At 43.0% G+C, this 27,773-nt stretch overlaps 1 protein-coding gene across 2 annotated transcripts; it reads right to left on the reverse strand.

The window, feature by feature from the left end:
- Positions 1-867: 867 nt before the first annotated feature.
- On the reverse strand, positions 868-27,484 carry LOC101474746 (inactive phospholipase C-like protein 2). Of its 2 annotated transcripts, XM_076879188.1 has the most exons (13): positions 26,935-27,484; positions 18,481-18,582; positions 18,142-18,291; positions 17,773-17,933; positions 16,214-16,682; positions 14,917-16,125; positions 14,311-14,560; positions 13,928-14,214; positions 11,454-11,657; positions 8,417-8,492; positions 2,307-2,416; positions 1,939-2,124; positions 868-1,332 (listed from the first exon to the last, which is right to left on the reverse strand). In XM_076879188.1, the coding sequence occupies exons 1-12, from the start codon at positions 27,178-27,180 to the stop codon at positions 1,942-1,944; spliced, it is 3,447 nt and encodes a 1,148-aa protein (XP_076735303.1). In that variant the 5' UTR covers positions 27,181-27,484; the 3' UTR covers positions 868-1,332; positions 1,939-1,941. The 2 variants fall into 2 exon arrangements, with proteins under 2 accessions (XP_076735303.1, XP_004547930.2); XM_004547873.5 differs by having other exon boundaries at positions 868-2,124.
- Positions 27,485-27,773: the final 289 nt, after the last annotated feature.

The following is a 27,773-nucleotide window of genomic DNA, read 5'->3' on the forward strand; positions in this document are numbered from 1 at the left end:
TAAATGCAAGACACATTGAACTGTTATGGAGATGGGCTACACCAGCAGAAGGCCATACCACTGTTGTTATGCTGTTAGCTAAGAAAAGGAAAGAGAAGCTACTTCTGTTCTCCAGTCAGAGTAGAAAATTGGAAAAATGTTGCCTGGTCTGATGCCATGATTCCTACTGCAAGATGGTAGAGAGAGAATTTGCCATAAGTGACATGAAAGCATTGGTTCATCCTTATCATCAATGGTTCAGGCTAGTGATGATGTAATGGTGAGGCTGATCTTGGCACAGTTTGAGCCCTTTAGTACCAGTTCAGCATCATTTAAACCCCAGACTATTACCTGACTATTGTTGCTGACACAGCTATCCCTTTATGACTACAGTGTGGGCATGCTTCCAGAAGGATTACATGCCATGTCACAAAACTAATCAAACTAGTTTCTTGAGCATGACAATGAGTTCAATGTACTCAAATGGCCTCCAGTCAGCAGCTCTCAATCCAATAGAGCACCTTTGGGATATATTGTAATGGGAGATTCACATAATGAATGTTCAGCTTATAAATCTGCAGAAACTGATATCAATGAACCAAAATCGCTGCCAGTATGCTTGCAAGGTGTACCTAATAAAGTGGTCATTGGTGCATGTTTTAATGGTTGGAAATAGTCATTAATTGTGACCTTTCAACCGTGATGCACCGAAGCTTTATATGGAAGCTGTAATTAGTTTTTTTTTTTTTTTTTTCCACTGCTCATCGCAGCAGCATCACAGGTCTGCTTCCCCAGCTGTCATCGCAGCACTCCTCTTGCTTGTGTCATGCGTCACTATAGCTGAAAGCTCCATCAAGTCTTGCAGAAAAACAGAGGCATGCGCACAAGTCATTTAAAAACTAGTTTATTTTCATCCTGGCTGCTGAGGAAGGTAATCGTGAACTGACCTTTTACAGAACTGCTCGAGCCTCATTTATCTACACCAATAATATGTATCTGGAATGTTTTCATTCAGGATCAATAACTTATGTAAAATATTCTTTGCAGTAAAAGGATAGAATTACTTAATAAAATACTGTACAGAGTTTTAAAACACAAACATAACAGTATTAGTTCCCTCTAACCACATATTTACACTTCTGGAATTGATCGTTTTGGTAGGTAACACCGGGTTCATTAGCACAAGCCTTTTTTTTTTTTTTTATGTAAATACAAAAATATAGAATACTGTATGTAAGACCGTAGTAAGATGGCAAAGTGGTGGATTTTTAGTAAGACAAAGGACCTCAAGTTAATTGAATCGAAGTTGAGTGAAGAGCAGCGACTGGGGACCAAAAGACAGGTAATCAAAATCTAGAGAGACAAAAAGAGACTGCGTTGGTCCACAAGTAACGACAGAAGACCTCAAACATCCACACATCCTTTGACAAACTGTTTCTTTTAACTCACACGCAAGCTGTCTTACACACCAATCTGAATTTAATCACTGTGGAGTAAAAGTCACCATCATTTTTTTTCAAAAAAGGTTTTGGCTTCTGGTTTCAATCATCCCCTGACCTCAGAAAACATTGCACATAACAAGTGAACATTAAACATTTGGCTTATTTACAGTTTAATACAGTACAAACCGCTCAACCTTGGCTTCAGTAACTACATTCATCTCGGCAGCTTCGCATTTCATTAGTCTTCCCTTGGCTGTGCACCGCCTTCTCTGGCTCGAAGGTTCAGTAACAGGTGAGCTTACAGTGGCTGCGTTTTGAAGACTTGCATTCATCAGTTCTCCTGTTTCTCTTTCTTAATATCTGTTACTCTCTGTAATGCCTACAAAACACTTTGATAGCTTGCCCACTCTGGGAGACTAAGACAGTGTCTCACACACACACACACACACAGACACACACAGAAGTGAAAAGAGTTTTTCACAGCAGCTAGGTGCCCTCTTTTTTTTTTTCTTTCTACTTGCTATGCCGACTGTCCTCTAGTACTCATTGCAAGTTTTTCATTGTGGCCTCTGCGTGTTTGGGAGCTTGCCCGTCTTAATCCGGCTCTCTCCTTGGTGAGGTTTCCAGCCAGAGCAGCATCACGGACCTGCTTCATGTTCTCCAGGACTTCAGCCTTGGCGTGTTTCAGCAGGTCAGCCTGGCCCTGGGTGTCAGGAAAGATGGGGAACACAAAAATCAGGAGGCAGGGGTTACAAAGAACAAGGGTGAGGGCAGGGAGGTTGAAAGAACAAAGTATGAGCAACCAGCCAGAGGCTGAAACATGTTCTGATACTCTGCCCCGATTGGCTGTTGGGCTTTTTCAGCGTGCATGAGTGTATAACTGACCTTAAGGATGGTGATGTTCCAGCTGAAACGCTCAACTGCTCTGCTGACCTTGGAACCTTTCAGCCCCTCTTTCGTACCCAGGCTTTGCAGTTTTTCGTGAAACTCCATGGCTAGAACGAAAAAGCAAAGAACCACAGCAGATCAGACTTCCATTTAAGTCCAATCTCGTACATTTAAATTTAATTTAAAAAAAAATTAAAAAAAGAAGTATATCATCCTTTACAGGAACATGGTGCACTTTTCTCCAAGGCAATCAACATGGCTAACAGGCCATACTAACATGACAACACCTGCTAAACATCTGCACAGTGCCACTGTTGTGAGCATGTTAGCATTTATTTCAAATTACTTCCGTGCCTCAATCTATACTCTCATTATGAAAATAAAAACAAAAATGAATCATGTTAAATAAAATTGTTTTTTTTCCTCCAAGTGAACAACATAATTATCACTGACGCAGTAGCCTTCAGGTCTCCTACTTCCACACAGAGCTGTGTCCAATATGAGAACATTTCATCTGACCTTACTCTGACTTTCTAAGGATGTCATACATAATTTAGCTTACAAACAGAGACAAGCTCTTTTTTCCCCCACATCATTTGCCCCCCCCCCAAAAAAAAATAAAATAAAATAAAATAATGCCCCATCACACCACTTTTTGTTAAGTCATACAGCGAACGAGTGGAGCAAAATCTACCAGGAACACTGAGATAATCATGCTAGGGATGTGCTGATCTCGAGTACTAAAGCTTACCTGCTTCACAATCTGACTAAGAGGAAAAAACTGGAATTACACGATTACTACGATTGAATGTCGTAGTGACCTTTTATATTAGATGCCAGCTCTATCCTTTCAAACATCCATCTGTTCAGTTTCTTTAAACCTTCATTATTATTCATTTGGGGGTTATTGAGGGGCTGGAGTCTATCCCAGCTGGGACAATATTGATCATGGCAGATAGTTGCCCCTCCCTGAGCCTGGCCCTGCTGGAGGTTTCTTCCTGTTAAAAGGGAGTTTTTTCTTCCTATTTTCACCAAGTGCTTGGTCACAATGGGTTGTCTGGCTGTTGGGGTTTTCCCTGTATTACTGGAGGGTTTTTACCTCACAATATAAAAGCGCCTTGAGGCGACTGCTGCTGTGATTTGGTGCTATATGAATGTAGCTGAATTTTGGTTAAGATAATCTTTGGTCCACAGCTCGCACACGTTGCTGGCCGGGTTTTATCTTTCCAAAGTGACTGCTGCAGTCAGTTGCTTTGTGTGCTGCAAATTCAGAACTGTAAAAGTATGAGTCTAAACATCAAGCTTGCTTGAGTGCACCCTGCCTTTCTCTGATGGTTTTTTTTTTCCCCCTCTGACACTTGCAGCTACATTTTAACTTGTACTGCATATTTAGCTTCTCACATCACCTTTGCTCGGCTGTCCCCACATTCAATGTTCATATCTGCCCAATGATCTTTGTGCTCTGGGTCAATCAGTGAGTTTCAATATTACATCTGCATAAGCTTAAGCCCCAGAAGATTCTACGCTCACCTTTGGATCGCATTAAGGAGGTCTATTTGACCAACTCTGTCTCTGTTCAGTCAGTAAATACTGATGGCCATTTTTCCATTATTCTCAAGCCTGGAGTCTTCTTCCAGGCTTCTTAAGCCTGGAGTTGATGACGTTTTTTTGTACTTTTTTAACAAACCAAATTCTAGAAGACACAGGTGGAGGATGTGTACCTGTGTAATCTTCAAACTTTTGGGGGAAATTAAGTCACATCATACACACCTTAACAGATTAGTGTTAAGGTGTTCATACTATACAAGTATTGACAAAATGCATGATAAACTTTCTTGGCTTTCTGTACAAGCTAAATTATACTATGGCTTACTTGTATTTTTAAAGAAAACAATACTGTTAAACACACCACACTTTTTTTGTGCTCAGTTGCAGTATCCAGATGAAATTCATAATCATGCCACACGATTCTCAACCAACCACAATTTAGTAATTCCTCGTGTTAAAAGTAACTTTTTGAAAAACTCTGTTATATTCAGAGCATCTTTTCAGTGGAATAAGTTGCCTGAGGCAATAAGAGAATTGGCTTCAATTCATAATTTTAAAAATCACCTAAAAGCCTATTTAGGCAGTTTTTAATGTATTTGTAAAAATTGTAGAGGGTAATATCACTTGTAATGGAAATTGTGTATTTTGTTTGAGTGTTTTGTTTTGGTTTTCTGCTTTTATATAATTTTTAATATTCACATGTTTACATTTCAGTATTGTAAAACTTTACTGTAGATCTAATTGTTGTAACATTTTATTTGGAGATATTTGATGGCTTGGGCCCCAGGAAGACTAGCAACCACTGTTGTGGAAGCTAATGGGGTTCCTTATAAATAAACAAATAAACAATAGCCGATTACAAAATGAAACTGCCAGGCGTCTGAGAGACTTGAGAGAGAAAGACGCAGAGAAATTAAGACAGCGTCACAGAAGTCAGGCCAGCAGCTAGTTAGCCTGTGTGCAACGAGCTGTGTTCCTGGCTTCCTCTGGCCGCTCCGGGCCACTGTCCCACTGTTACCATGGAAACCCGGAAGTGGGTTAACATGGGGCACACATCAGTGTGAGCTATCAACAAGAACCCAGACGTTAGACATGCCAAAATGTGGACCACACACACACGCAGAAGAGTGAACAGATTGGGTGCTAGTCTATTTCACCCATCCCTGACACATGATTCTTCCCGGTCAATAAACGTCTGCAAACGTGGACACGCACCTGCACACACATACGCTGTCACTGCTCTACATTCACACACACCTACATAAGTTGCCTGAATAATAACCTTTACTGCGTGGTTGCTAGGCAACTCAAAGCCTACGTGCCACTGTAGTGTGCGTGTGCGACTGTGTGTCTATTTCCCTGTGAAATCAAGCGAAGTCGAGGGTGGGGAGGGGGGTATTTTTCAAGCCAATATTGTTCAGTGTGTGCATACACAGGCAAACAACACTCCCAGATACAGGGTCTTGACCCAGAGATAAAATAGCCTTCAGGGCCAGCCAATCAGCATGTGACAGGTATTTGTCATCGTCACTTTATGTCCTCAGCCTGAACCGTGAAGCAACTGAGATGGAAATGATCCGACTTCCAGCAGAGATCTCGTCAAGAAACGACCGGGCTGTGAGCATCTGATGAAGTGTAAAATCTATACTTCCAGATGTCACACAGAGGCCAGCGCCCTGAGGGAAAAGCAGCTGATCATCTGGGGTTAATGACGGACAAGTTCTCCCAAAATTAGAAAAAAAAGTGGGTATGACTCTATATCCCTTGATGGCGTTTTTCATCTGTGACCGACCTCTCCATACTGGAGGAACAAACTGTACTCCTCCAAATGTTATGCTCCCGCAATTAAGATAATTTTACTACCTAACAACCAATTTAAAGAGGCCCTCAAAGAAGGAAAAATGTTGCTGTTCTCCAATAGTCTTTTTTCCTGACCCGTTTCTCCTGTCGCCACCCTCTCAGAAGAAATAAGGAGTGAGAGAATAAGTCCAGGACGAATGATCCTGTCCAGTTTGAAGACGGAAAGGAGAAACACAAGAAGAGCAGGTGATAAGACGCGCAAAGCTAGGACTACTGTGTGCAGGCTTCCCTATGAGCCAATCAAACTTTCTTCTGGATTATGCTGTTGTCTTGAGAACTTATTATTTCACACAAAGAAACATCAATGCAGGGAAAGGAGAGAAAAAAAAGTGCCTTTTAAAATCTTAAACTGGGATCAGGATGAGATGAGAGGAAGGTTATTTCTCACAAGCAGAAGTTTTATTGACGATTGATGATTACTGAGATGGGATGGAAAACAAAAAGATAAAAACGATCCATGTCTGGGCTTTACACAAGCATCTGCTTAGAGTCAACCTTTTTCTGTCCTTTGTTTAGATTTTTCATTTAGTTTTTAATCCCATTCATTTGAGCAGGCAAGCCTTGCAGATTCATTTTACTGCTGGATTTGGGGCGATCGTGGCTCAAGAGTTGGCAGTTCGTCTTGTAATTGGAAGGTTGCCGGTTCAAGCCCCGGCTTGGACAGTCTCGGTGGTTGTGTCCTTAGGTAAGACACTTCACCGGTTGCCTACTGGTGTCCAGCAGCCTCGCCTCTGTCACTGCGCCCAGGGCAGCTGTGGCTACAATGTAGCTTGCCATCATCAGTGTGTGAATGTGTGTGTGAATGGGTGGATGACTGAATGTGTAAAGCGCTTTGGGGTCCTTAGGGACTAGTAAAGCGCTATACAAATACAGGCCATTTACCATTTACACACATCCGAGAGAGACTAGAATTATATGTGAGGTGTTCACAGCAGCATAAATTGACAGTGCATTTGAATCAGTGATGGAGCATCATCTCTGACAGATGTGAAAATTAACACCCACAAGAATCTTGCTTTCGCTTTTTCTTTGAGGTTTAACTTCTCACCTCGCTGCCTGTGCACTTCAGGGTGTGACAGAAGTGAAACTAGTGTAGCTCGTGAGCAGGAACAGCAGCAAAGCAACAGCTTTTGAGGCTGGTGTTATAATAGTTTCACACTTAACAAAATGTAAGTTACAAAGCATCTAATATACATGTATACCACTAGTGACAGCTGAGAATTCCCCTCCCCAGCACACCCTTAAACTGGAGTGGATTTCCTTTCTTCTCCCTTGGTGTTCTTGTCTCCCTCCCAGCATTCCTTCTAGCCATCCATCTCTCCCATTCATCTTCCCACGGCTTTTGTAACGGCTGATGCAACTTCCAGCCAAGTATCTCTGTCACCAATCATCCCGTGCCCCCCCAAGTGACTGGTTTATGCCTTCTCGCTGCCAACTCCCTCTTCCCAGGCTTAGAGGTGGACCTCCGCCTTTGGGATCACTTGATCACCAGATTTCCTTTGTACACAGGAAGAGCTTTGCTCACAAGATCAGACCTAAGGCTCTGCAGCAGCTCTTTATCAGATGAGTGCAGAAAACACACACTTTAGGGATCTCTCGGCACAGAGTGGCCATCGCTGTACTCGTAACTGCGAAAAAACAGATGAATATGTCAAATGCAGTTTGATCGCAGAGTCGAGCAGCGGCCCCGAAAACAAGAAAATAAAGTCCAATGGAGGATGTGATGAGTTGTCTGGGAGCAGAGTGGAGGAGTCTGCAAAGTTGTAAACAACATTCATCTCAGTCAAATACTTTGTCTCTCCACTGGAGTGGCCCCAGCTGAACCATCATCTTTCTCTCCGAATATCATTTGACTTGGAGTTTAACTGGAGTCCTCCCTTGTGTGGTTTTTTTTTTTCTATTCATATTTTGCTCAAGGGTGGCATTGGAAAAGCCAACAATTTTTTGCATCATTTCAAACTGCAACATTCTTACAAAGCTCATGGACGCTTTAATATTTAATGTGTACTAAGAGTTCTTTAGAAGGGAAAACAAAAGTGAGACATTTGTAAACGCAGCTTGTGAAATTCACCGCCTTCAGATTCATACATATATACTGTGAATGTTTATCACTTTTTTTTCCCCCCTTTGCACCAAACTGGTTAACATGTCTAAATGTCAGTCAAGCTGTTTCCTGGGTGACAGCCAGACACTAAAACAGGGTGATGAACGTGATGTGCGTAATGTGTTGTGTGCAGCAATGTGTTTGAGGGGGTTGTTTATGGCCTCTATGACAACAGTCTGGCTAACTAAAGTCAGATGACCCAAGGGATACTGCTGAAGTAAACAAACCTCTGCCAAAGATCACAGAAATGATATCGGCAGGTCAGATTTCATGCCCTTCACTTAATAGACAGATGGGTGATGGATGATGGGAGTTGCACCAATTTAAAATCTCCTCCAGCCAAAATATACACACACAAACTGAGCCAGTATAAAGCCTCATCTAACCTTGTCTAACAGCGGTGATAAGACAGATAAAATATAGTGGGAGAGGAAAGGAAGGGAGCTGACGGTAATCAGCCACTGCAGCCATCTATATAGCACTGCTAAAGAGGCTGTGTGGGAGTATGCTAGAAATATGGAGATAGATTGGTTTATACTCATTACACGCACTCTAGATAGGAGAATCTCATTTAAACGCACGCACGCCTACACACCTGTTGTCTGTATATGCAGGATCTTGTCGTGGATTCCATCTGAGAGCTCCATCACTGCTCTGCTCGCCTGGACCATCTGCAGACAGGGAAGCATCAACATGATTCACATTAAAGAGCATGAAGGAGAAGAAATCACAGAGTTTAACTTTGAAGAAATGTGTCTAATCTGCTGAAGAGGAATATAGTGCACAGCACTGTGCAAAAGTGTTGAGCCACCACTCAGATCTTTAAGTCCTTTAAGATCTTTAAGGACTTTCAAGTCCTCTTGAATAATAGTTCTCCGGATTTTCTTGGATTTTAGATGCTTTTTCATCCATTTTCAGAGGAATGTTTGCTCGTTTGTTAATTCATTTACTTAATCTACTGACCAAGAATTATTGCATTAAGCATCTAACTCAAGGGATGAACCTTGTATCTTTGCAACAACAAGATGATTCCCAAAAAGTGATTAGCCAAAAACTTTTCTCTGAGCATGCTCTGCAGTGTGTCCTTAAAAACTGTTAAGAGACTTTGAGAAATTGAGCGCAAACAATGAACTGGCTTAAAGAAATATGAAAAAAAAAATAATAATCCAGCCCATCTGCTGTTCTCTGATAGGATGGCTGTCAAGAAGCCATTTTTACAGAAGGGAAACAGGGAGAAAAGGCTGAGGTATGCCAAAACACAGTGGAGGCTCAGTCATGGTTTGGGTCTGCATTTCAATAAGTGGTGTTAGACATCTTGTCAAAACTGATGGAGTTATAAACACAAAAGTATTGCTCCACCATGCAATACAGTCTGGAAAGAGTCTGATTGTCATTCTGAAAAAGGAAACCATTGCCAATCATCCCAAACACACTGCCAATACAGCAAAAGCATACCTGGATTAAAAACAAACAAACAAACAAACAAACAAAACAAAACACATAATGGAAGACTATCGGTCAAGGATTAGCCTCCCCAGACCTCAACATTATTGAATCAGTGTGGGATCATCTTGACAGAGAACAAAACAAGAAGGCAGCCAACATCCATATAAGAGCTTTGAATGTGTCAAGAAACCTGGAGAACTATTCCTGAAGATTACTTAAAGTAATGACAGGAAAACTTACCTAAGAGAGGTCAGACTGTGTTAAAGAATAAAGTTGGACATAATACATTTTGACTTTCAAGCACATTATAATCATGGCCAGATATATTTCTCATTTTCCCAGCAAAATTTAAAGAAATGAGGGCTGACTCAAAACTTCGGCACAGTACCGTCTGTACATACCACACTGTGCACTTCAACTTAAAGAATGTAGTAATAACAATAACAACAACAATAATAACGTGTTGTTCCCACATTTAATGGATGACTGGAAATTGACAGGTGCATGCAAATAAAGTCATCCCCAGACTAATATGGCAGCTCTTTGAACATGACCCCACAAGACAAACACAAAGACAGATAAAACAAGTCGCTTCTTCCTGATCAACTCTCACAAACCCTTACAGGATCTGACCCTCACGATGTGCGGGGGGGGGGGGGGGGGGGGGGGAATGCTATTCAACAAATACGGGATTAACCACACAACATTACTGTGACCAGATCTCGTTTAGCAATACAAACAGACAGAGACACACACACACGCAGATTCATTCATTCAAACTTTGATGTCTCTGTTGTTTACCGCTCTCGGCAGGCACCAGAATTGAGGTGTGGAATCCATTTATGTGAACAACATTCAAATCTATGCAAATAGTATTCAGCAACAGCGGGAGCTTTTTAAACTCTGATCTGCTCGGCTGGAAACAAGTGTGGCTAATCGCACGCACACGCACGCACGCACACACGCGCACACACACACGCTTACATCCTAATTCACAAATAGACAGCCTGTGTCTGTGCAGAGGCTAGATGCATAGCATTGACAAGCTGTAGTTAAATTAAGGGGTTACAAATCATTCTGCTAAACATTAATCATGACTCAATAAGAAGAAACCCTTTCATTTTTCTCCATGACAGCAAGTCTCTTTTTCTCATTCACACTTGCGCAGCCTCATTTCATATACTCTCCCAATAGCGCTGCTAACTTTGCAATTCATACCGACTGTCCATCATCCTGCCCGAGAGATTCCCGGGATACATCTAATATGAAACGGGAACAAGTGCACTTTGAGCAAATATCAATTTCAAGAAATAATGTTGCAGGCAGGCAGATGGTGGAAGGAAAAAGACAGAGGCGTAGCGTTCTTCACCACAGCAACACTTTAACACTGCAACACAGGCAAAGCAGTCCACTGAATGCTAGCCCACAGATGTACAAAACCCACTTATGCTGGACAGCCACATTCACAAAGAGACACCAGAGGGACCAAGAGAACGCAGTAACTGCAAGAGATTAATCAGTGATAGAGGAAATATGAAGGGCATTGAAAGATGGCGGCAAAAACCAAAGGGAAAATTATTGAAAGTGTTATATAAAAGCGAGGATGGAAAGAAAGACTCATCCTTTCAGTTACGACACAGGAAAACCCACTCGAACACACCAACTCACCCTGCCTCATTGACTGAATGAAGAGTTAACTTGCAGACCAATTGACCCTGCTTGGTTTTTTGTTTTTTTTTCCTCCTCTCATTGTGTTAGTTTCCACGGGGGAAGTTCTTCTTCAGTGACTGGATTTATTTTTAGACGCCGTTACATAAATTCAGTCAGTTAAACCACTTGGTGAATGAAACTCTGCAGTTCGTTTTGGATGGAAACACAAAGTAGATTTAGGTCAAGGTGAGGATGTCGCCAGCGTGTTTATGAGACTTGAACAAATGGGGATGTTGCCCGCTACATAACAATGAAAAGCTCATGTCGGGTTTCAGAAACTATTGGCTAAAAAGGAAGCTTTTGTTTGGGAGGGGAGCTTTCATTGTCAAGCCAAGCGGTTGGGGGATGACTGATACGTTGCCTTTGTTTGGTCTTTCCTTCCTTTTGATGAATTTCAGATTTATGAGTCACATAGAGCCCTTTATCTGGTGCGAAAACATACAGAATATTAACTGTCAGGTCTCTTCCTTTCTCACCATCTCATAAGTAGAGACAACCCGGCGGAGGACATCAGGCAAAGACCCCTGGGGCTCCAGGGTGGGGTACTGGTCCCGCAGGTCAAACAGTAGTAAAGGCATCCCCTCTGGTTCTGAAACTCTAGAGCTCAGAGCCAGTATGCACTGCATGAGGTTAGCCACAGCCGACACCCCACACAGCTCCCTGAACACTGCTACTGAGTTCTGTTTAAAAGAAAGAAAGAAAAAAAGCAGGAAGGACATGTTTAATCAGTAGCTAAATAAGAATACACGATCTTCTCCTATTCACTGTCCTAATTGGACGAAAAAAAAACAAAAAAAACAGAGGCACTGAATTGCGTGGAAAAAAAAGACAAGAAAACTAGTGAAATCTCTCCTACACTCTGCGACACAAGTCTGCGACTTGATTTCGTTTCATTCTCTGTCACACACATGCACACCCTACACCCCAAATCCTGCAACAGAGCTATTTGTATTTGATTGCGCTCCTGCTGCTGTGCTGTGGCAGTAGTTCAGAGTGAAATGGAAGCAATCAAGAGATGTGGATGGCCAACAGTCTCATACACATTCACAGAACATGTAATTACTGTTTGGCATAGGGTAACAAAAGGACCCACAGACAAAACTGCCGCTTGGTTCATAAAGGTTAATTCGACCATTAATGAAAGACAATGAAGCTTCTGTGCAAGTTCAACACATTCCCGGGCATTTGGGTTAATAATTTCCTTGCCTGCTTTCTGGGAGCTAATCAGCCTCTGTCCCTGCTGATATAAACCTGAGTGCTCGTCTTTCATTTATCTCGACCTCACCCTGTTCACTCAGAGATCCTCATCCAAGTCTCCAACCTGCTTCAGCTCAACCATGTTGGGACTCTGCCACGTAGTTTCAAGGTTTAAGGTTAACCTCTATTAATAGTTTACAGAGGCTGATAGTTTATTAATCCAACACTCAACTTATAATAAAATTAATTCAACTCTTTCGGTGACCTCGTCACTTGTCCCTCTGCATCGTCAGTCTTCAGCTCTGTTTATCACCTATGTAAGCTTCTTTAGTGCAATGTCAGTTGATATATTTATATCAATATACAGTGTCTTCTTCACTCACTGCTTTGTACTCTCCGTTTTGTATTTAATTATTAGTTATTATTCTCGGACTCTCTTCCACAGCGTGTCTTTTATCCCATCTTCGTTCATTCACCCCCAACCGATCATGGCAGATGCCTCTCTCTGAGCCTGGTTCTTCCAAGGGTTTCTTTCTGTCAACAGGGAGTTTTTTCTTCCTGCTATCACCAAGTGCTTGCTCATAGCGGCTTGTTTGTTGGGATTTTCTCTGGGGTTTTTACCTTACAGTATAAAGCGCCTTAAGGCGACTGTTATCGTTGTTACTTGGCACTATGAAAAATAAATAAATAGAATAAAAATGGGACTGAAGTGAAATATGGATCAACTTATATCTATTAATCTTTAACTGTAATTTAATTTCCTCATGAAAAATACATCAATTTAGTCCTAAGGAATTCCCATGGTTAAAATGCAGAAATTTGCAGGTAAAATAAACAAGTTTACAAATCGGCAGAAAAAAAGCCAACTTTACTTTGTATAGTCAGTTTCCTCCACCACAGCTGGGAGATGCATTTCTCAACAGCAACAGTGCGTAAGATCTTACCACTAGATGTCAACTGATTTCTGTTTTCTTACCCCTCTCAATTCATGTGCCTAATCCTAGCTATGGTGGCTGCTTTAGGACAAATAACTCTGGACACCGTTCACTCGTAGTGAGTGTAGGCTGTCAGTTTGCAATAACAATAACAGCGATATTCAGGCGAGTTGTTGAGGATATCAAACCCTTAGACTCTGATAGCTGCTGCCTCTGCAAGCTGCAATGGCTCTAACATTGATGGACTTGGACACTTAGCGAATAAACACTCATATGATTGACTCATATGTACTCAAACTGTTTATTAGAGACAGCCTAACATTAGCTGGCATAATGTTAGAGTATAACCAGCTGTTGTTTAGCTGGCTAATCCAGAGAGGACAGGGCTGCATGTCTAATCTGCTGACAGTAACTAATCGTGACAATATCGGGAATCAATTAGCATGTTTAGGTACGTTTTCATGTGCTAGAGGCCTGACTAGGAGGAGGAAGGAGTGAGGAATGAGGAGGAAGAGGATGACATTTTATTAAGATTCTGATTCCTGTGTTTTCAGTTCTATGTTGAAAGACGACCCCTTCTCAATTTGTTGGAAGACGTAATTACACCAAGTAATGTATATTTACTATATATGCACGTTCTCGTTTTATAGAATGACACGTTTTACTTTATTCTTGTTTTCTTCCTCAGCAAGTGTGAACAGATATCGTTTTACACTTCGAGTTCCAAATACCATGAAAATGGCCCAAAAAACACTAAAGCTGATCCCAAACTAAATGGTGACATTGTGCTGGCTGTGTCCAGTAATAGTTTTCCTCACCTGCATGTTTCCCCTCAGATCGGTGGCTTCTCTCAGCAGAGGAGCAGCCATTTTGAAAACTTCATCCACTGCTCGAATTCCCAAGTCCCTCAGAGCTGTATAGTCCCTCCCCTTTCGGGCCTTGCGTACTGACAGACCCCTTTTGTGAGGTTTTCCTCCACCTCTGCGATTGGTAAGGGCCACGTGCACGAACAGCTTGGCATGTGGGAGTTCCTCTCCTGTCAGAGACTGCAGGGGTACATGTCGGTAACCAGGCTGGAGGCACTCCAGAGGTATGGTATACTGACCTGTTGTGGTGGAGAAATCACATACGCATTGATTTCATGGTTGCTACACAGGAGCTGTGGGGCTCATAAATAAGTATAAAACTTGTGCGTACTGACCTATGAATTCATCCCCAATAAAGTCATCATCCAGCACCACAAAGCGAACCATAGCAAGCTCAGGCAGGTTGATCTGGAACTCAAAGCTCTCATCGAAGATTGGGTTGTCTCCATTCTGGCTCACAGTCCTAGTGCGGCGCTCTGTGCAGTCGGCTGGGATGCCATGGATCTCCACATATACATATGGGTCCACCACGTCCCCTTTAGCCCCAGAACCTTTGGGTTTTGGCAGATTCTGGCCGCTAATGACCTGCAAGCGAAAGGTAGATCATTTCATTAACTGTTTCAGTCATTATAAACTTCTTGTTTATAATAAACTAGTTAAGCTAGATTATATGACTTTGCTTGGAAGTAAACGTAGAAGCATGCACTGTCCAACTTAATCCAAAGGTTCAGATGTTTAAATAAGCTTTGCTAGACTGATGGCTTTTTTAATGCAATGTATGCCATTCTGTCATGTTATGGGGTTCTATTGTTACCCAAAGGAATGAGGGCAAAACTTCAAAGGACAAAGTTCTAATAATAATAATTATTACTGCAATGTCAAACATTATAAGAGAATTTTTAGAAAACTTAAACTGCAGTCTACACACTATTCCTGCACACCTTCACGTGGAGCAGCTGCGGAGACACACCAGGCACCGTGTCTCTGGTGTCAGCGCTGAAGTAAGACACCTCCTGCCGCATGATGGCCGGACGCAGAACGTAACCGCAGTTCCCATTCTGCCGGAACCAGGCTGTGTTTAGGTCCATCATCAGTCCTGCTGTCTGAAAATTCATTGACACTATCTGGCAACCGCACTTCCACAGGTCCTGGGGGTTCATGTTGCTCGAGTCAATACGCATAGGGTTGGGGTACACCCGTGACAAGAAGTGCTTGTTGTGGTTGACAAAGTCCCCGGGGTTCTCGCTAGCAAGACGCACTGCTAAAGACTCGTGAAAAGAGCACACCTCCCAAGGTTTTTGGCTTTTGGACGAGGTTGGAAAGTCAATAAAGGTGACAGACTGGCAAAGATTTACTAAGTCCGAGAGCTCCTTCAACAGTTGGAAACGTTTGGGGGGAACGCTCGAAGGACTAGACGTGACAACGATTTTCTGCACAGTGTCCTTCTCACTTCCTCCAGGCGCTGCCCCTCCACTATTAACTGCCTTTATCTTCTGGCACATCTCTGCTCCTTCATCCTCCTCACTTACCTCGCCATCTTCCCCATCAGAACTCGGCACTAGCTTTTTACCCTTTAATAGTATTCGATGTCTTAGGGCATGCGGGGATGGAAGGTATGAAGCCTCTTCATCTGGAGGATCTGTGTACAGCTTCTCCCCTAAAATCCTCATGAGATGCTGCCACATCACTTTCTGCTGTCGAAGCGAACAGTGGTTTTCAACACACAGAATTAACGGGTACTCCGATGCTGCGAAGGCAAACCTTCTGATTGCTTCTAACACACAGTGCAGCAACAGCGGCGGGGAGAGGCTGTGGCCAGTACACACTAGCGGCTCCTCATCTGCACCATCCCAAACATCTAACTCCACGCACCGGCAGCCCATTTTGAGGGCACGAATGTAGCCGGAGATATCCGAGGGGCCTCGAAACTGGTCTTCGATGAGGTAGGTGTTGTGGGACGAGTTGATATAATAGTGAGACAAAGGCTGAGTCATGTCCTGGCATATGATGCTATGCTCTTGGTCAAAGAGGTGGCACTCCGCCGAAGTGAGGTAGCTGGTGAAGCCGTCCAATGACAGGTATCCCTGCTCCCGCCCCTTCTCCGATGGCTCATGAGCCTGGATGAGTTTCAGGCTGGTTTCCTCACTCACCTAGAGGGCAAGAAGAGTAAACAGACATTAGATAGACTAGGATTATATTTGTCCTGAATTTTCTGTGTGATTAAGCTAAGTTACCCACTTGAGCCATGCCCTGCTCAGCCTCAATGAACCTCATCAGGTCTTTGGTGTCCAGGAACTCTTTGTTACTGGAGAACTGCACTAGGAGAAAATAGATCTCAGGACGTGTGCAAAAGTCGTGGAAGACCTCAACGAACTCCTGCTTGGTGACCCGCTCATTTCTTGCCGTTAGCTTTTTGTTTTCGCTGTAGTCTTCAAGTCCAGATCCGTTATCTATCGTAAGCTCGCACATCCTCTCTCTGAGTCTTTGAAGCTCCTTAAACCTGTGCTCCACTTTGCCACTGTTCACCCCGGGGTTCACGCCTTGTATTAGCTTTATAGCCAATTCCAAATGAATCCCTTCTGTCGCGTCTCCCCGTGTGTCCTGGTTAGCAGCAGAGGAGAACAACTGCTCCAGCCAGCCAAGACGAAGACTGTTCTGACTGCTAGCAAGCATGTCGAGGGTATGTTTCCCATACTGCATCAGATACCTAAAGACAGAAAAATGTAGAAGCACTTAAAAAAAGACAAAGACTGAGCTATTGTAGGACACAATATTTTTGGTATAAATGATCAAATCTACAGCACAAACATTTCCATTTTAATTTATATTTCAGACATCTCGCACAGTGCTTGAAATATAAAATACAACTACTGCAGCAGTAAAATCAATTTAAAATCCGCCCATGTTTGACGGCACAAGCTTTTATAAAAAGAAAACTTAAAAGGACTACATAATAAAGGCAACCGAGCAAAATCCCACTGTTCATCTCAGTACAATCAATACCAAAAAAGAACAAGATAAAAGAAAAGTGACAAGATATGAAAGTGAACTGGCATGAAAGAAAAACACACTTTATGTCTGCTTAACCTTCCCTGCAAGACAAAAATCTCAGTTCAATCACACATTAAATCCTTCGTCAGTTCTTGTTCACCGTAACATCAGTCAGACCACCAGAGGATTGTTGGGCTTTATTAATAAAAGCAGCCCGACTAAAGCATGGATGGAACATGGTGGCCGTCAACATGCACATTGTTTGCAGAGATGGCCAATATTACAGGGATGAGCTGTCTATTACCAAACGTTTGGCTTACAATGAGTGTGAATTACAGGGCACATAGCTTTTGACCTATAATAGACTAGCTTTGCATGATTTAAAATCCAAAATAAGCCATTTTTATCTTGTTAAACCTTGTTAGTTCATTCAATGTCTGAAACAAGCTTGCTTCTCCCTCACCAGGAAAACACTGCTGGAAACAAACTGTGTTGATAGTCTGAAGATGTTGGCTCATAGGGAATACTTACACATGCATATTGAGTGTAGGCATCTTTAATATGAACAAAGAATAAGAAGAAAAACATTTAAATTTATGTTTGAACTAGTCCTTCAGACTAAACTGAGTAACTACAAAACAATAGGCTTAGGATGCTTTATGTAAATTTCACACACAGCTGGTTTTTTATTTATTCACATATTTGTGCTGTCATATGCTGCTTAAGAGGTGGAAAACACACAAGGATTAAAAGCTAAACAATGAGTGTACAATGTAAAACTGCTCTTTCTTCTTTCTGTGTCTTACCTCAGACCAATAACCCAAATGTTAGCCACCTCTGCAGAGTTGGCAACCAGGTCCAAGCTTTCATAAATGTCTCCATAGATGATGGAGAATGCACAGTCCTCTGAAATCTGGTCATAAACTCCACTGGTGCGGAAGGTCTCCGTGTTACGACCTGTCCGTACCTGGAGTTTGAGACACCCGAAGATGAGGAAAAAAGAGAAGAAGAAATTATGCGAGGTTTAATAAAATCAAATGAACTGTTATCCACCGTATGGAAACGGTTACAAACTTGTACAGCTAATTCATTTTAAAAGGCTTAAGAAGGCATTCGTGAAACAAATCCATGGTGGGCTGATTTAGAAAAGTCTTTCCCTTTTCTTGGACACCGACCTCACGTATAGAGGAGAGAGAGATCCGAGCTTTGTCTGACTCCTTCTTGGATGGCTCCCAGCATAGAGCCTGGAGGCCGGCATCAAGGAGATAGTATCGCTGATAAACACGGGAGTTGGGTCGGATTTTCTTCAGCTCGCTCCCCTCAACCTGGAAACCAGATATGGTTAATCACTCACTAACTTTCAGAGTAGAGCTCAGTCGACTTCAGCCATGTTGGAAAGTAAGACTTTGATCTACCCGAAACCCTTGATGCATGGATACTACCTTAGATATATTTCATGTACAGCTATGTAAAGCTTATATTTTATGTAAAGGCTCTCACGGTAGCTGACCCACCATCGAGTGGATGCAATCAGAAGCACTGCTGATCTTTTTCTCTGACAGACTGCTGCTGAAGGACACCGTCTTCTTCTTCTCCCGACCAGCACGTGATCCATCCTGAAAAGGAGGGGGAGAAGAAGGATGTGACAGACAAAGAGGAGGAGGAGAAGAAGGGGGTGTAATAATAATAAGAAAAATGACTCAGGCAGACAGCGATCCCTCTGAAGAGTACTCTTTGCTTAGTCATGACAACAGTTTTTCAGCGTTGAATGGATCACAAAGGATTAAAATACATATCAGCTTATATAACCAAACCTAAATGAGATTATTGGGTCTACCTCATAGAGCCACCTCCTCCCAATTTGTTATTGTTCTTCCTGATACCAGGCTAAAAGCCTTTGCTCGTTCTTGCCCTTCACCATTAATCACACCTGACTAGACGGAAGCAGCAGGCTCCAGCATTCTAATTCTGCCCCTCCACAATGACACAGGCCGACCCAATCGGTTTATCTGAGCACACCATCACAGCTCATCCATCTGATTTATTGACCAATCAGATGTCGCCCCCGCAAAGAGCCTCATGCTTGCAGATAAGAGCATATATGTGGGCAAATATATTCAATAATGGATATACTAGTCCTGATTAAATGAAATCAGAGACTTAATTGACGCTGCAAAGAGGAGCAGGATAACTTAATTACAGCTGAGTAGCCTGACTGAGAACACCCACAAACTCAACCTGCTGGTGACTCTCAGAAGCAAGGAGGCAAAATGTAATTGATGAGAAATAGAACATTGTAGCACTGCAATTACCCATAAATTTTTAATTAGAGATTATTGTGTCAGTGATTGTTCCTTAATTTATTTAATCAATATTTTATGCCCTTAAAGTGGACCTACTATCCTTTGCCTTATTTATGTCTTATACATATATTGTTATAAATGATAAATGGACTGAAAGTTATATAGATCTTTTCTACTGCAAGCCTCATTCACCAGTTTATATGCACATTCACACAAGCACTTTTGTCTGTACCAGAACATTTGTTCAAACACATATACGCCGATAGCTTCAGTACCTTGCCCACCATAGTGGGCATGTCAAAATACTGGAGTACCCGAGGGAATCGATCCACCGTCTGCTGGTGGATGAACTGCTCTACCTCATGATCAGCAGCACTATGGTGGATAAACATGACCACAGTTCCAAATGGTGCAATCATCACATGTGGAAGTATTCCCTATAAGTAAAAAAAAAAAAAAGCTTCTTAATTTGGATGATGCCTCATGATCCACAATTAGAACTGATCTCCTTAATATGGCAAAAAGCTTTGGCTGTTAGCACAGCAAACCTTCTGTTTGCAAGGGACAGCCAATCATAAAGGTCGTGTTAAAGGGAGGGGGTAAAATGGCTTGGTTTGGAAATTGTTCATGTAGTAATGGTTACAAGGTTAGCTTTGCATGATTCACATTTCAAAGTGGAAACTGGAATTCTGCAAAAAGACCAAAACTAAATAAAGAAATAAATCAAAATCCGTTAATTCATACCATTTTTAGCTGTTAACCAAGTAATTAACCAATTTAAGGTATGAAGCTGAGGTGCACAAGAGCAATATCCCTGTCTGAAAGAGTGATACATTTGCGAGGGTTGTTTTGAAACAGTGAACAAATCAAAGCAGCACAGAGGAAGATCAAATCCAGCACTCTGTTGGTCCATAGCTAACAAGCAAACAATCCTTAATTTATTTATTTATTTATTTTTAAATACAAACTTTTTAAATACAAGTCTAACAGATTGCTGCTTAGCAGCATAATGTTTTCGCATTCAGAGCAAATATATGTGAATATTGATCGGCGGCTGATGAATCCCTACTCATCTGCACAACTCTGGTTTCATTCAAATAAGACTTCATATGAACCTCGAGAGCACTTGTGTCTTTTATGAGGGGAGAGAGAGGCGGCACTTGATATGAAGGAAACCCAGCGGACATGAAAGGCAAAAAGAGATAAGAGAGAGAGGGCAGAAGGGGGGGAGGGAGATGCGTTTCATCTGAGGAATATGAATGAACACGTGATAAAGGGGGGTGGGCATAATTAACAGAGGACGAAGACGCTCCCCTCAGACGGAAAGAAGGGCACATAACCATCCCAAATCCTCACAGAATCAATCGCCTCATTAGGACAGGAAAGTGTTTCCAATCACAATAACTCTTTTTTTTTTTTTTTTTTGAGTCACTTTAATGAGGGAGTGCTCTAAAAATACCCCTGGTGCCTGCAGGGATGATACAGGGAGCGAGAGGGGGTGTGGAGGAGATGCCCTTCCAATATGAAAACTACAGAATGAAAAAGAAAAAATTAAACTCTCTGATTTCGTTTTCTTGTTAAAAATCCCACACCCCTGTGCACCGTTGCACCAACACCTCTAAATTTAACTCAGTTAGAAAGACTCAGATGCATCAGCAGGGGGGAAATCTGAAAATCAAACCAAGATTGATTCTGTCTTGTTAAAATAATTCATTTGGAAAAACTGGCAAAGTTCCCAGTGACCCAGAATGAGGCACGGCAAACAAAAATGGAGATGGATGCACCTTCGCACAGCAGTTTGGAGGACCACCCGATCATTCACGAATTTCTTTTCGCCGTCATGCACTGCACTGACAGGCACAAGAGACTTATGATGGCCTCAATGTGCATCACTTCCTGTCTGTGGCATTACCAGTAAGGGTCTCTCTGTGGTTGGATCTGCACCCAATTGCAGTGCACATATTACCCATCATCATTACCTCTACTGACATTTGCACGTCACTTGACCACTAGCAAAACTCGAGATTGCGACAAACTAAATCCTTGCCATGCTTTGCAAAAAGCTGTGATTGATCACCCCTGTTATCCTCTGACATAAATTACTGACAGAAAGAGACAAAGAGCTTAAACATCAAACCACCTAGCACTGACGTCAGGAGCTAAATAAATTATTTTGGCAAGATAAAACTGGAGGGCACATTTTAACCCCGCAAGTGGATAAACAACTGAATAAAAATGCAAATGCAAACACATCAATTTTTCTTACAAGAAAAAAAATAAATAAAAGAACATGCATGCTATTAAATCAGACTGGAACACCCAAGGACACGGAAAACAAACAAACAAACAAAAAAAACAAGTTCTGCCTCCATTCCCGTATAAGATTTCCCATTTACTTTGTACTTCTATACTGCATGTCTCAGTCTGCTTTTTTTTCTCACACACAGAGATGAGCCTCTAAAACCACCAACTGCGCTTCAAAACAGGAAGCCTGTCAGCCCGTCACAGAGAGTTTCCTGTGGGCTCCACCAAGACTTGAGTAAAGTGACGATAGAGAGAGACAGAGCGGAAAAAAAAATAACGTGTGAAACCCTTCTACTTGATATGGTTATTTTTAGGTTTAACAATGTGACCAACAAGTCATGAACATGACTATGAAGAAACTGATCTCTCATAATGTTGCAATACCAGCCATGCAGACTAACAGTCTTTCTTAATTGTTCAACTATTGACACGTTAACAGTCATTTGCAGTTGTCCTTCCACGCTGCACGAAAAGTAGGAAAAGGGTAGGGTTGCTCACATGGGCAAGATGCATGAAGTGAATATCTATTGTACCATATGGGCTTTAAAAGCAGTGAAAGTGTTGGAGTTTCCTCCTGAAACCAAAAACAACTGATTAAAAAAAAAGTTTTTTTTAAAAAAAAGAGTCACGAGAACCAAAACTGCAAATTCACTGACATTTAATACCAAAGCAAAAATGAGGCTTTGTCTGCAAGTTTTTAATTGTTCAAACTACACAAAAGATTACTGCAGATAGATTCGGATTATCGTGAGACTACGAGATTACTGATGTCCCTGTTAGGATTTCGACACTGACTGAACAGATGGAGAAATCCGGGATGGATGGATGGACGAATACAGGGATAGATAGATGGAGAGTGAGAGAAATGGGAGGAACTGGGTGGCAGAGCACACTAGAGGCAGTTTTTAGGGAAGGACACAGAGTACAAGAGACGTTACAGCAAATTCTAGCTAACACAGGAAAGAGGAAGCAGATAAACTTCTGAAAAATAAGTGCAAAGAGAAATAGATAAAGATGTTCTCTAGCTTGATTGCTAAATATCGTCAGTGCACACGATCAGAGGATTTGCACTTGGTCTCCCGCAGGGTTCAGGACGCGGTGCAGCACGGTGTTTTCATTAGTCAGAAGAAGAAGAAAAAAAAAAGGAGTGCATTGTGTCATGTATGAGCTTGCGAGATGACATAGCTGGTACATCATACTAGCAGGATGAAGATGTAGGTCATCAAAGGAAGTTGCCTTTGATTTGTTAAATGAGACAGAAATAGAATGAAAGACGGCTGTTTAAGTGAGAGGAAAAGAATAGAGGAGTGAAAATTGGAAAGGGGTCCTGCCTCCGGACTGTTTGACAGTGGATTATGGACTCTTAATAGCATAGATTTTTTTTCCCCTCCAAGAGTCTTTTACCCTGGAGCACCGTGCAACCAGGGGGGCCAAGGATGTGATTTAGAACCACATTAAAATGGGGTGAATAACAGCTGGTTTTCTAATGAAAGGATTGTTTATATTTTTCATGTATATGGAGACGTTGGTTGTTTTTTTTGTTTTTTTTCCAATCAACAAAAGAGACTGAACCGCTCTTGCCTTAACTGATGATTTAAACAGTTGCACATTGCTGCACTAATCAGGCCAATTCTTCATGCATTAAGGCAGGCTAATCGCACGCTGATCTCGTGTTCACATGCTTGGTATCTGTATGTTGGGTGGGGTGATGGGTGTCGGGTGCACATGTGTGGCCACAACAGAGCCCAGGACACTGGAGATAAATAGAGCAGACAAAGCAGCGTGTGGTCAGCTCTGTCTGAGGCTCCATGTATGGGAAAATGTGGCGAGCCTTCGCAGTAACTCAGCTGCTCGCTCTGACTATGAACACCTGCCCTTGTGGCAAGAAGAGCAGCAGATGCTCTTTTACGCTTAGAACCTTTTGAAGTCCCATGTGCGCGCACACACACACACACACACAAAGTGAAACAAGCAAAAGGTTGACTTGAAAAAGGTCACCTTGTCAGAGAGATAACCACAATTTCAGCTGACAAACGTCAGAGACGCATTTACTGAAGAAAGAGCGGGTCCGTTAATACCAAGAACAGGCTGCTGAGGACTAAGTCGGGCAACACCTGCAAGCGCATAGCCAAGTGAGTTTCTCACGTAACTCATCAGCACCTGTCACTGCACTTATATGGGGTCCTTTTGCAACGAATTTAGAGTGCATGTGTGGAGCGGTTAAAGCTATGAGCTGTCAGCTATTAGGGAGACTGTCCTGCAGCTCCGTCACAGTCAGTAGGAAGCTTGATCCCCTCCTCGTGCTGTGCAGGGTCATGCTTATGCAGGCTGAAGCGGTACAAAGCTGACTAAAGATGTTGATGTGAACTGTGCTCGGGGGCTCACTCTCACTCCATCAGCTATCCTCCCCAGCTGTGTTCACCTCCAGCAAATGCTGCTCCCTCAGTTTGAAAAACATGCAGTGACACGCACGTTCCAGGCACACACCCGGATCACACCACTGAACGTGACCACGGTAGAAAATACAAATAATGTGTATACACACACTCTATACACCAGCCAGCCACAACATTAAAAACCATTTTCAGGTGACATTTACAAAGCGATATGCTGCTGGGAAACCTTGGATTCTGGCAATAAAGCCAGATGTTACCGTGATACACACCACCCATCAAGACATTGGTGCAGATCAAGCAGAGTCCTCGTGGTAATGATGCTCACTGATGGCAGCAGTCACCGCCTACTGCAAAGTGCCCATGGCGTTAAACCAGCCCCCCATCTCCCCAAACCCACATATACGAACATCCAGACGTACAAACAGAAGCCACGGCATGCAGAAGCCAAAGTATCTGCTGCTAGAACACCCCCACTGGTCCTGTCTCCATGCACCCAAGAGGTCATCGATGCTTTGGCAACACATGGGGGGGGGGGGGGTTCACAATATATCAGGTAGGTGGAACTAATTTGTTGTCTTTATGAGAGCTAAGCTACAAAAGCGACACCAACCTCCTACCTGACTGTTACAAATTACACCTGGAACCTGGGGAGCTGTTGCTTTTTGCTTTCAGTGTTTACGCAAGGCCGAGACGACCATTATTCAGGCTTAATAGATATACGAGTGCTGTCTGTCTTCTAATATAATGCTTGGCGAGAAAGGAAGAGTAATCCAAAATGTCAAATGACTCCTTTACTTACTCAGACAAGTGTAAGTGTTACAACACACTGCATAATTTATAAATGCAGAGGAAAAGCAGTTCATACAAAAAGAAAAAGGAAAAATCTTTGAATATATACAGTTTGTACAGGACTGCAGTATCCACACATACGCCTTGTGTCATATTAAACACACACACTCTCACAAACATGCAGCAACACTTTCCGGGTGTTTTCTAAAGTTATGTTGGCATGAATAATGAGTGAAGAGGAAAGCAGATATCAGCTGTGCCAAGCTGTATTTTACTAGAAGGCAGGTCTGTGCAAGTGTGCGGTGTTTGAAACTCGGAGACTACCTGATGTTATCTACATCAAGATGAACTCAAAGCAGGCATAAACTCCTGATCATGCACATAAGAGCATGGCAGGAAAAAAAAATGGATTTGCAGGTGGAATAAAGCCCACACTGAGGAATTACAGTTGCCGAGACCTCCTGATACTGCAGCCGAAGCTACTGCGAACATACAAACGCAGGACACGAATCCCTGACTCCTGTTAAAACCGCTCTGGAATGTCATGCTTCCTGTTTATCTACCTACATACCACCCAGACTCCTGTTGTGAGCAATTCTGTGTTTTGCCATAGTCAAGCAAACAAGTGTTGTGTGGTGCTGTTGTGCTGACAGATGCACTCATAACCCCTCGCTTTTTTTTTTTTTGCATCCCTCTGAAACCTATAAACGCGAGCACCGAATCGTGATCGTTTTTTGCTTTGACACAAAGGAGGCATGTGATGCGTACAGCGAGCTTTCCCACGCTGTCCTTCATCACCATCCATTGTAGCAGCGGGTCAGAGGGATGTCCTGGAGCCATTAAACATCACACATCAAACGTGGCGCTGTGTATCAGGTGTGGCCCTCGCCAGGAGGTATTTGGACAACATTTGCGACCCACAATGAAGCAAAGAGATTTTTTTTTTAATGCTTTGTGTCAAGCTGGCCACAGCGTCCAGGGTAACAGAAGAAAGACAGGAGCCGGCCTGCGTGTGGGCGAGGAAGTGAGAAACATTTGCCTGTGTGTGTGCAGTGAAAGTGACTTGTCATAACCAACTGTTCATGACTTAATAGCAATATTGCAAAACGAACTGTGTGAGGAAATTGGCCAACAGGCTGGCATCCTGTCTTGCTGAGTTACAGCCAATGGTACTCGGACGATGGCATGTGCAAATAATCAAGTCCTTACAGGCAGCAGCTCTAGAGACAAGTAGCAACTGGAGATCAATACGAGACCTCCCACGGGTCTAGAGGGAGGCCTAAAACCATAAAAGGACAAACTCAGGGGATAACTCATTAATTAGATGTTATTGATCTGGCAATATCTGAAACGCTGTTCCAGTGGGGTGGGTGTGGGTGTATTGGGGGGTATGATTAAGTCTGGAGGCTTTCATTCAATAAACGTTTGCTCGCGTAGACACTCAGGTAAGTGTGGGCAGAGCGGTTAATTGAACATGGGGTGGGGGGTCTTGTAGTCTACTGTGGGCCACAGAGGATGGAGTGAATGTAATTTCCCATTTTAATCAAAGGCTGCAGCAGGTGGTTTCACCTATTAGCTCCTACTCTGGTCTTGCACTGACAGGATGCCTTTAGGTAACACTGCTTGAAGCTGTATGGCAAAGCAAATTTGGAACTGTGAGCAAGTTTTGGTTTGAAGTCGTGGGCCCAAAGGGCAACACTTGTCCTCTAAATATGTGACACACACACACACACACACACACACAATCATCTCCAGTGTGACAGGAACTAGCCTGATGTGCATCTTAATGCACAGCATGCCTTCATCCAGCAGCACACACGAGGTGAGATGAGGGGCCTGATTGTTGCCTATTTGGCACACACGGTCAGGAAGTTAACAGAATGTGTCACAATGCAGCGTAACAGTTTATTTCCAGATTACAACTTGATTCTATCGAGTAGTGTTGGCGAGATATTCTTTGGTGATAAGTCGCCACATCTGCGCACGGCTCGGTGGAGCTTTTATTCTCACTTAAATCAACAACAACACAGTATCAGCGTGGCGTTTCTGCACTGCTGGTTGCGCTATATGAGACATGCTTTCGGTGTTTTCTGGAGTTGCAACAGTTTGCATCCCCCCCCCCTCCCCTCCAATAAGGAAGATGAGCCGTTTTCTGCTGATGAAACTGGTGGCCTACCTTGATCAGACTGCTGCGTCGAGGGATTGGTTTAGCAGCTGAGTCTGGACCCGTGCTCTCCCACTTCGGAGACTCGCAGCTGGAATCGTTCTGGACCTTCTTGCCGGCGTTTGGCACGCTGCAGCTGCCGTTCGACACAGGCTCTCCTCGGTGCGTCTCCAGGCTCGTTCCGGTTCCCCCTGACGCAGCTTTACAGCCAGCAACCGGTGGACCGACGGCGCTCATGTTTTCTCCAAATTCTGCCATGGTGTCACTTTCGGGGTTTTTTCCGTTTTCCTAGCTTTCATGAAAGCAGCCGAGCTTCCAACAGCGACAGCGATACACACTGACACAGCCGTGCCATCGTGTTACGTGAACGATCGGCGACCGTGCGCCTAAAGACAGCGGAAACTTCTCTCTCTCTCTGTTTCACTCGTGCTCTCTTTCTTTTTCTCACAGCCGCTCGCGCGCTGAGGGGCGAGGCGACAGGAGGGACAGCAGTGACAGACACACCTTCAGACCTTCGCCTACTGCAGCTCTCACATCTCGCCGACAGCTGGATGTGTGCTTGTGTTCAGGAAATTTTAGATGCAGCTGGGCCGGCCCGCTCCGCCCCACCTCTCCACCACGCCCACCACCATCTCCTCCCCTTACTCCTCCACGGAGTGCTAAATCTTAAATGAGAGCACTGTGTCACACAATTGTGCAAACTATTTATGATTTGTTTTTATTTCGTGTCCAGACTTGATCCTTTGAAGCTAGATACGCGCGCGCTAATAAAGTCGTCACGTGTCGATAATCTCGGGGGCGGGTTTTTTTGTTTTTTTGTTTTGGGGGGTTTTATGCTTTTTTTCGTCCTT

This window comes from Maylandia zebra, linkage group LG22 (genome assembly GCF_041146795.1).
Source record: "Maylandia zebra isolate NMK-2024a linkage group LG22, Mzebra_GT3a, whole genome shotgun sequence".
Classification (NCBI taxonomy): domain Eukaryota; kingdom Metazoa; phylum Chordata; class Actinopteri; order Cichliformes; family Cichlidae; genus Maylandia; species Maylandia zebra.